Source organism: Tachysurus fulvidraco, chromosome 6, assembly GCF_022655615.1.
Source record: "Tachysurus fulvidraco isolate hzauxx_2018 chromosome 6, HZAU_PFXX_2.0, whole genome shotgun sequence".
Lineage (NCBI taxonomy): Eukaryota > Metazoa > Chordata > Actinopteri > Siluriformes > Bagridae > Tachysurus > Tachysurus fulvidraco.
This window is the reverse complement of record NC_062523.1, coordinates 24076278-24086277: the sequence shown is the minus strand read 5'-3', so window position 1 is coordinate 24086277 and position 10000 is coordinate 24076278. Positions and strand designations below refer to the sequence as shown.

General features: G+C 45.9%; 1 protein-coding gene across 2 annotated transcripts in view; it reads left to right on the top strand.

Annotated features, from left to right (window-relative positions):
- The window catches only part of dcbld2 (discoidin, CUB and LCCL domain containing 2), a 35307-nt gene that overhangs the window by 1568 nt on the left and 23739 nt on the right, over positions 1–10000 (top strand). For both annotated transcript variants that reach the window (XM_027143584.2, XM_027143585.2), the window contains exons 2-3: positions 6083–6307; positions 9952–10000. The exon at positions 9952–10000 is cut by the window's right edge and continues 89 nt beyond it. In XM_027143584.2, the coding sequence (XP_026999385.1) occupies positions 6083–6307; positions 9952–10000 (274 nt within the window). The remainder of the gene's footprint in view (positions 1–6082; positions 6308–9951) is intronic.

The following is a 10000-nucleotide window of genomic DNA, read 5'->3' as shown; positions in this document are numbered from 1 at the left end:
TGTGTGTGAGAGAGAGAGAGGGAGAGAGAGAGGTGAGGTGTGTGTGAGAAAGAGGTGAGGTGTGTGTGTGGGTGAGAGAGTGGGGTGAAGTGAGAGGTGAGGTGTGTGTGTGTGTCAGAGAGAGGGAGAGAGAGGTGAGGTGTGTGTGTGTGGGGTGAAGTGAGAGGTGAGGTGTGTGTGTGTCAGAGAGAGGGAGAGAGAGGTGAGGTGTGTGTGGGTGAGAGAGTGGGGTGAAGTGAGAGGTGAGGTGTGTGTGTGTCAGGGAGAGGGAGAGAGAGGTGAGGTGTGTGTGTTTGAGAGAGAGGGAGGTGTAAGATGTGTATTGTGTCTGTGAATAAAAAAGAGAGCATTGAGCGGTGTGTGTATCAGAGAGAGGTGAGATGTGTGTAAGAGGTAATGTGTGTGAGAGAGAGAGAGAGAGAGAGAGAGAGAGGTGTGTGTGTGTGCTGTGTTATGCAGAGAACCTGGAGGGGGGTGAGGATGTTTTTGCTTTGGGGGTCTGGAGGTTGTCCAGTACGGGTTACGCAACAGCAAGGGAAGATTGTGTGTGTAAACGCATGATAGGCTGTGCAATCAGCTGTAGCCTTGTGTGTGTGTCAAAGAGATAGGTGAGGTATTGTGTGTGGGTGAGAGGGGTAGAGAGTGGTGAGGGGGGGGTGTGTGTGTGTGTGTGTGTGTGAGAGAGAGAGAGAGAGAGAGAGAGAGAGAGAGAGAGAGAGACTGGGGTAAAGAGAGAGGTGAGATGTGTGTCTGAGAGGGGGAGAGAGAGAGGAGGGGTATACAGTGTGAGGGAGAGAGAGGTGAGACGAGACGAGATGTGTGTAAGAGGTAACGTGTGTGTGTGAGAGGGACATACAAAGGAAGAGAGCTAGAGAGAGAGAGAAATGGGGAGAATGAGGTGTGTGTGTGTGTGTGTGTGTGTGTGTGTGTGTGTGTGTGTGTGTGTGTGTGTGCGCGCTTTTTGCTTAGGGGGTCTGGAGGTTGTCCAGTACGGGTTACACAACAGCAAGGGAAGATTGTGTTTAAATGCATGATAGGCTGTGCAATCAGCTGTAGCCTTTTGTGTGTGTGTGTGTGTGTGTGTGTGTGTGTGTGTGTGTGTGTGTGTGTGTGTGTGTGTGTGAGAGGAATAAAACACAAACAAGAGCCATGTAACATGTTCTCCCTCTGCACTGATGACTAGATGCCTCACAGTAGAAAGACACTAACATTTGATAGGAGACTCTACAGAGCTTAAAGCCTCATGACACGACCAAGTGCTCTGATTATCCATGTAATGTTCCACTCCACCGCTCATCTGCCTTCTTTGGGCTGGATTTCTGCAAGTCAAAGGAAACTCGAGACAGATTCCCCATTCTATTCAGTAACACTTTATTTAAAGACCGTCTCTATAAAGGCTTTATAACGCTCCTACGACACTCCACTACAAATCGCAACTTTACCTACCGACGCATTCAAATAACTGAGTGAATAGAAATCTAGACGTTTAGTTGCTTTATATTATTTCAAAAAATGATGTCATCCTGAGGCTCATCACTTTACAATGCGAAGCGCGTGGAGCTTCTCATCTGTTGTCCACCCTTAGCTGTACGTAAACAGAGCTTCACCGACGTCACGAGCGATTTTTACAAACTTAAACGAATCAAATAACCAGCAGGAAGGTTGCCAGGTGCCGCACTTTCAAACCAACAGCAATATAAACCTGGCTTTCTCTGCCTAATCTCTCACCTCCTACATTAGCAGCACAGCTCCGATTATCACGCACCTTCTTTTTCGCATCTTGTTTCCACCGGACGTCCAGGGGCTGTCGTTACTGACGTCAATAACTCTGCGTGAAATCTGAAAGTTTTATAGAACACACACACACACACACACACACACACACATTGTTTTACATTCTCCAAGCATCAAATCCCGATGATGCTGTAAAGTGTGATCATGTGTTTATCCACAATAAAAAGCCTTTTCTGTGACTTAAAGACGTAGATTACAAAGTCAGAAATCCGTGACCGTGTTTCACGCTTCCGAGGCGTGTAAATCCGACTAAATAACAACCGCACGACATTCCGATTAAAACCGATCAGCTGAAATGACACATTTATGTATTTCTACCTTATTATTCAAGCTCGAAGCGACGCCGTCCTATGCTAAAAGCAACACCGGCTAATTAAACAAACGCAAACGTTTACGGGATTCTTCAGCGCCTCTGAAGTCTCTGTCAGAGTAACAGCTTGTATCATCGTTTTCCTTCTTCCCAGCCGTGTGTAAAATATAAACGAAGCTCGCTTTAAGAGTAACGGCGCAGGTGAAGTATGTGGGATTTAGTCGAACTGCCCTCATCCTTGGCAGAAACGAGATATTCCTGCGTTCTGAGTTTATATCGGTTATATAATCACCTAGTTAATGATACACAGTTAGACGATGCACAGTTAATCTATTAACAAGCCCAGACCAACGAAAAGCAATATAAAAAAAAAGTGTTGAATAAATAAATCCATCATTAAATAGAAAAGATGCTAATGAACATCATGAGCCTTCCACTTGTAGAAGAAGAAGAAGTGTGTGTGTTTTTGTCACACATACATCACAGCACAGTGAAATTCTTTCTTTACGTATCCTTAGTTTGGAGGTTGGGGTCAGAGCACAGGGTCAGCCATGATACAGCATTTGGAGCTGAGAGGGTTAAGGGCCTCGCTCAAGGGCCCAACAGTAACCGCTTGAAGCACCGATGCCTGAAAAGATAAATAGGTAAATAAAGTAGACCTCCGTGTACGGAAGTGTACTGGGAATTTTAAGCTTAACAACCCCGTTAAATCCCATTACTCCCCAGGGCAAGATCATGTGGTAGAAAACTAATAATACGGGTTGCCAGACGTCAGAAAATGATGGCAGAACCTAATTAAATAGTGAAACTTTCCCAGATGTAAGTTTAACAACAAACCCTGAAGCCGGGCTGCTGCTTTATGTGGGTTTGCAGATTTCCGGCGCAAGCCGCCTGCCAGCCAGTAAGGGTGCCAGTGCAGGAAGATGGAGTTGACAGAACACTGAACACACCGGGTTCAGCTATACGCCACAGACGTGTATACTGTGTCTCTAATACAGAGCACCAATAAACATGTGGGTTAAATCTGCTACATCTGCATGAGCTCTTCTCCAAGTCTTATCACAGCTAGAACTGTAGAGGCAGAGCTCCTAATATTAACTGCTGCTTTATTCCTATTATTCTCGCGCGCCGCTCTCGCGCGCTAGCGCGCGGCGCGCGCTGCGCACACCCACATACGGACGCGCGAGCACAACTGCGCGGGGAAAGGACTGGGCGCGCGCGCGCGCGGCCCCCAGCACACTACGCGGCGTCACGGCGCGCTCCAGGACGCGCGCGTCGCGCGCGCGCGCGCGAGCACACGGACGCTGCGACAACACGCGCGGGCCAGACGGGGCGCGCGGGCGCGCTCGCCGCTGCGCTGCGCCGAGGCACAGGCACGCACGCACGCACGGCGCGCGGCAAGGTACACACGCGCGCGCGCGCGCGCACGCGCAGCCGGTCCGCCAGGACACACGCGCGCGCGCGCCAGGACGCGCGCTCGCGCGCCGCGCACCGCGCGCCAGGACACAAACGCGCGCGCGGGCCGCCGCGCGGGAGCACGCGGCAGCGCGCGCGGCACACGGCGCGCCAGGCATGAATCGTCGGACGCGCGCGCGTCGCGAGCGCGCGCGCTCGATCCACGCGCGCTAGCCAGGAACACACTCATCTCTCGGCTCTAGTTGCTCTCGCTAGCGAGCGAGCGAGAGACTCCACAAGTCTCTACTCTAAGTCGCCTCGCTCTAGCGCGCGCTCTCTCTCTCTCTCTCTCTCTCTCTCTCTCCATTACTCTCTCTCTCTCCATTACACTCTCTCTCTCTCTCTCTCTTGCTCTCTCTCTCATCACCCCTCCCCCCATAAGACATAAGTGAGGTGTGTGTGTGTTCCCCAGTAGACAGATAATTACAATAAGTACACAATGTTCAGAGTGGTCAGATGTAACCACCCCATTTGTAACCAGCGACATAAACGCGCTCCAGTCGCTTCTTATACTTACTGGCGGTGCGACTTGCACGCTCTACTTCTTCCTGAACCCCAAAGCCTGCAGCACACCACACAGCGAGCAAGGACACAATCTTGCCGTCAGTACCACTATTTTTACTAAACGGATTAATTAGCCTTCACGGATGATAGACAGTGATGCGCGCACACACACACACACACACACACACACACACAGAGGGAGGTGCGAACACGAAAGTAAAGACGTCGTGAAGAAAGCACGCCATGGCTCCTAGCCAGAATATTAACCAAAGACTCAAGGGCATGAATGTGGCATGCTACATCAGAGACATTATCCGGAGAGGATTATGGAGTCATTCCTCTCTCTGGGAAATGGAGGACTGAACAGGCTGGCTTCTCTTAGTTTGCACTTACACACTCGAATCCACTTCATTCACTGGGGTTCTGGCTGAGCAAAATAGCAGCTTGGGAAAAAAACAACACATTTATAATTTATTCATCCTTGTATTCTCTTACAGCCTTTTATAAAATCGATCATGTCACGTCGAAGGTCCTCGGAGATAGCCTTCGAATGCAGACTTTCCTATATTTGTCCAGAGGACGATGGAAACATCGCATGCAGTTAATTAACGCACTTAAACCGTTGTTTTTGTTTGTTTCTTTCTCGAGACTCTGGTTTATTTGTCCGTGTTCAAGGATCAGCGGCTTTTAAGCAACATCGTTATATTATCAATGTTGGAGGCTGTGTTGTAAATGCTGTTCTTCTGGATTTGTTTTTAAGCTACATAAGGGGTCTTAAGGTTTGGACAACATGACCACTAAATACCTCCTGGTGTCAGATACAGATCATCGTTTGCCGCGCTGCCAAGCTGCCACTGTTGGGGGTTTGAGCAAGGCATTTGATCCTCTCTGCTCCAGGGGCACTGTATCCTAGCTGCCCCTGTGTTTTGACCCCAACCTTCAAAGTTAGGATACATGAAGAAAAGAATTCTACTGTGCTGTAATAAACTGTGTATATGTGGCGATAATAAAGGCTTCTATGTCCCCTTTTCCACCAAAAAGAACCGGGTGCTGGTTCAGAGCTAGCGCTGGTGCTGGTTTAAAGTTGGTTCGACTGGTGAACCTTCTAAGAACCGGTTTGCCTTTCCATCGGTTAGAGAGCCGTCACAGAGCCGAGTCTGACGTCACTGCATACGTGTCACGTTACACAGCGACGTTAGCGCCGCAGCGGCAAACACAAGCACAACAACAATAGCGGATGTTGCTTTACTCATATTTAATGCTCATGGCTTTGTAAACCTACATTAGCATCTAAACGCGGCGAATAAAACATGTATGTGCAGCTCCATGTAATCTGTATAAACGAAGGTTGTAATCGAGAAAGTACATAACGTTATTTTATTGTTAACACAGAAAAAAGTTAGCCTTAGCATGTAGCTACATGCGTGCTCTCATCATGCGTGCTTTAATCATATTGCAGTAAAGTAAAAGTGTATTAAACATTAGTATACTTAAGGTAAATTATCTAACAGTAGCTCCGCCCACAGCCCCGCCCACAGCTCATGACACAAGCGTTTCTTGAGTCTAGACCAGCAACGTTTTGGTGCTACTTAACCACTTTTCCTGGTTCAGAGCCGGTGCTTTGGCGGTCGAAACAGAAAGAACTGGTTCTAAATTAGGCTCCGAACCTGCACTCAAACTGCCTCGGTGGAAAAGGGGCATTTGTCTCCTTAACAACGGACAACATCACAAAGCAGAAATATAGAAATTCAGGAAGTAAATTTATCCCTAATGCGCAAGCCAGAGGTGAGGAAAAACTCCCTCAGCTGATGTGAGGAAGAAACCTTGAGAGGAAGCAGACTGAAAAGGGAAGCCACGCTCATCTGGGTGACCGTGGATAGCGTGATTTATAAATCATCTCCCCTTATAGGGGCAAATATTGTAATTGTGTAACCAGAAATTCATTCTAGTTTTAAGATGAAGTCTATTTTGTTGATGTTACCAGTTGTAACTGATGATGTCACTGTTTGTGTGTTGCAGGTGATGGCTGTGGGCACACGGTGCTGGGCGCAGGAAGCGGCAGCCTGGCGTCTCTGGGCTACCCTCTCTTTTACCCCGCGCACTCGGTGTGTGAGTGGGAGATTAGCGGGAGCACCTTGGACACACTCCTCCTGCGTGTGTCAGACCTCGACATCGATACACACAACTGCCAGGTGTCCTACCTCCGGCTGTTTGATGGTATCGGAGCAGGCAGGACAGAGATAGGTGAGACAAGGGCTTTTCTCTTTTAACACATTTCACACTTCCTCCACAGCCGTGTTCACATGTCGACGGAGTTCACAGACATTCTCACGACTCCAGGAAGACTGAACTGAATCACACATACAGAGACTCGCAGCCACAAACCAGCGACCGGCGATCATTCGTTTTCAGAAAGCGTCGCCGCCTTCCTGCGGCACGACTGACACTAGACGATGGCGTGTCAACACCGGTGCACATAGATCACACACTGCTTCTCCTACATCTCCGGAATGTTTCATTTTAGCGCCAAGAAAACCGATTTGTTGTCAGAAGTGTAACGCTAGAAGCCCCACCCACTTCTACACATTGTTACTATGGCAACCGAAAGTAAGAACGCCTACTGCCGTCTTCATAAAATGGGGATCTAGAGAAAAAAAATGCTGCATTATATGTGTGTGAATGTAGCATCGATGAGTCTGTGCAGGGTCGAGGATCACATGGCTTTTAGGAATCAACAGGAAGCCAGTAAGCTTCAGGCTTAGTCCAGTATAACAGACTTGAAAAGATGTTTTGAATTTTCGTTATTAACTATGAAGATAATTTAAGTAGACTAGCTAGTGAATTGGTTTAATGATCAGGGGACGTGATCTTGGGTGGTGTTGTAATGGGCAGCTTCAGTCCAAGTCACAGTCCACTGCCACTGTTGGGCCCTTGAGTAAGGCCCTATATATAAGAAGAAAGAATTCCACTCTGCTGTAATGTATATGTGACGAAAATAAAGACTGCTTCTTCTAATCTCAGACATCACACCCACAAAGTTCCTCATCTGATCGCCATAAACTTTACTTTTTTCTAACGTTCCTCCTGGAAACAAACCCCTTGTGACACTTTGCTACCTCGTGAAAGAAGGTAGCTTTTGTCACAACTGTACGCTGCCTAGCAAGTGATGCTAGCAAGAAGCTAGCACTGGAAAGAAGCTCACCAACAGACAATTATATTGAAGACCAATACTATTTGTAACAGTTTAGTCAGTTAACGACAGTGACGAGTTTAATGTGAGCAGTGATGATGTGAAAAAGAAAATTCAGTGCTGAACACAAACACAACCAAACCGTCTGGTAAACTTAAGCAAGCAAAGTGGATCAGATCGATCGGATTAGAGACGTCCAAATGCCAGCTGAGTGAATTAGAATATCTGTTTAAAGTAAAAGCACCCGTGGCGTCTTTGTTGATCCGGATCCCGATCTGTCGACGTCGTTTTGCCAAGTTCTCTTTTTAAAGCGTTATAAAAAGCTACGATGCTCTTCCGTTGTTTTTAGCTCGCAGTGAATCATAATCCTCATCACACACTCCTTTATCCTGGAGCACTTAACCAGCAGATTGGATCCAGATCCTCATAAAGCACATAACACCAGGCTTAGTGCGTCCATGGTGATGCTAAATGCACGTCTCAGTGTCTGGAGAGAGAGAGTCGGGTGTGGAGAGAGAGAGTGGGGTGTGGAGAGAGAGTCGGGTGGAGAAAGAGTTAGGTGGAGAGAGAATCGGATCGAGAGTCGGGTGGGGAGTCAGGTGGAGAGAGAGTTGGCTGAAGAGTCGGGTGGGGAGAGAGTCGGGTGGGGAGTCAGTTGGAGAGGGAGTCAGGTGGGGAGAGTGAGTCGGGTGGAGAGTGAGTCGGATGGAGTCGGGTGAAGAGATACAATTTTATTGCCATTGCATAATACAGGTAGATAGAAACGAAATGGCGTTTAGCACCAACCAAAAGTGCAAATAGTAGGAAATAAAAATGCAAAGGTACAAATGCAGATAAATGTCAGTGTATATACAACAATAAATAAAGTTACGGCAGGTCGTAATAATAATAATAATAATAATAATAATAATAATAACCTTTATTTTCTATAGCGCCTTTAAAAGAACATCTCAAAGTGCTTTACAAAAGCAAAACAAGAAAAATACAGACATAATATAAAGATTAAAATGAAAACAACAAAATGGACTATAAAATCAGCACTATGTAAAATGACAAATTAGTCAAATTAATAAAATGAGTTTTAAGCTGAGATTTAAAAGTGCCAAGAGATGTCGCTTGCCTTATCTCAGTTGGTAAACAATTCCACAGTTTTGGAGTTAGTGAAGAGAAGGCCCTATCTCCCATCGATTTTAGGTCGTAGGTGCAAAATAGTTAAACACGGCAGGTGTCTAGACCAGGGGTCGGCAACCTTAAACACTCAAAGAGCCATTCGGACCCGTTTCACACAGAAAACAAAACACAAGGAGCCACAAAACCCTTTTAACATCTAAAATGAAGATAACGCTGCATATATCGTTTTTTTTACCTTTATGGAAAGGATAGAAAAAACTGCAGTGTGTTCATTTATGAAATCAATGAACTGCTAACGAGTAAACGACACTTTATTTCTGCAAGCAAACAAAAATATTTTCAACAGTTTGAACTAACCTTAAGAAAAAACACACTGGGTTGAAGGTTACTTTAAATGTTCAATGTCTAATTGTGTGCCCCCCCCCCCCCCCCATTTTTTTCATTGGTTGTTGCGTTAAAGCTTTCCCAGATAGTGCTATTTTGTGATTGGCTATTGCGTAGCCTTTTTTTGATTGGCTGATAAGTGTCAGGTTCGACTAAGAACTAGAGGAGACGCGCTTGATTCCTGCTCGGTTCCATAGAGACAGCGGTGCGGACTGATACATTTTGGGCGCTGCGGCTTATTAAATATATGATAAATAGTCCAAAAGTTTTTCTGCGTGAGAAATACGATGTGTGACGGGAGAGCGTGAGAAAAGACCCAAATGCGTGACACTTGACAGCCCTGTATGACATCAAATTTGTAACTTGCCAGCTGCAGCAAACCAAAACTGCGTCTGTGTCGGATTTCGCGAGTCGGCAGTTATGACGCATATTTTGAGCGACAAAAAAACTAAACACGGTTTATTTTAATGTTACAAGAGCATCATAATCTTAGAATTTAAATTAACTAACTAAAATAAAATAAATTTTAATTAAATATTTTATTTTCCAAATCTACAGGGAGCCGTAGCAGAGGGATGAAAGAGGCACTTGCGGCTCCGGAGCCGCGGGTCGCCGAACCCTGGTCTAGACAAAGTACATATTTACAGTATATATGTGTGTTTGTATAATGTTGTGCAAATGTGTGTGTTATGTTCATTGTATGTTTGTGTTATGTTCATATACAATATACAAATATACAATATACATAAAACTAAGGTAAGTAAGGAATTTAGTTATATACAGTTATAATTGGTAGAAAAGATGGAACAGAGTGTACACATTGCCCCATGGGCATTTATTGAAAGGTGAGGAAGCATTAAAATGTCAATGTTAATGCACAAATTTGTTAATAAACCGTACCGTTGATTTGCCCAATTTTTAATGTCACGAGTTTGGTTTTTTCCCCCTCTGTTGTAAGACGGACCCAGAGAAACATTCACACAGCATTCATACCATTTTGTTCTTCTGGTCAAACATGTTTTGGTTTCTTCTGCTGATTTGAGTTTAAACGGTTAAATCTGCCATGAAATAAGCTACGGAGCTGATGTGGGAATCAACGCAGATATGAACAGAACTTTATTTCTCTTCAGTACTTCTCTCACTCCCTGTGTGTGTGTGTGTGTGTGTGTGTGTGTGTGTGCAGTGAAACTCTGTGGCGGAGACGTGAGCGGTCCGAGGGAGGTGAAGTCGTC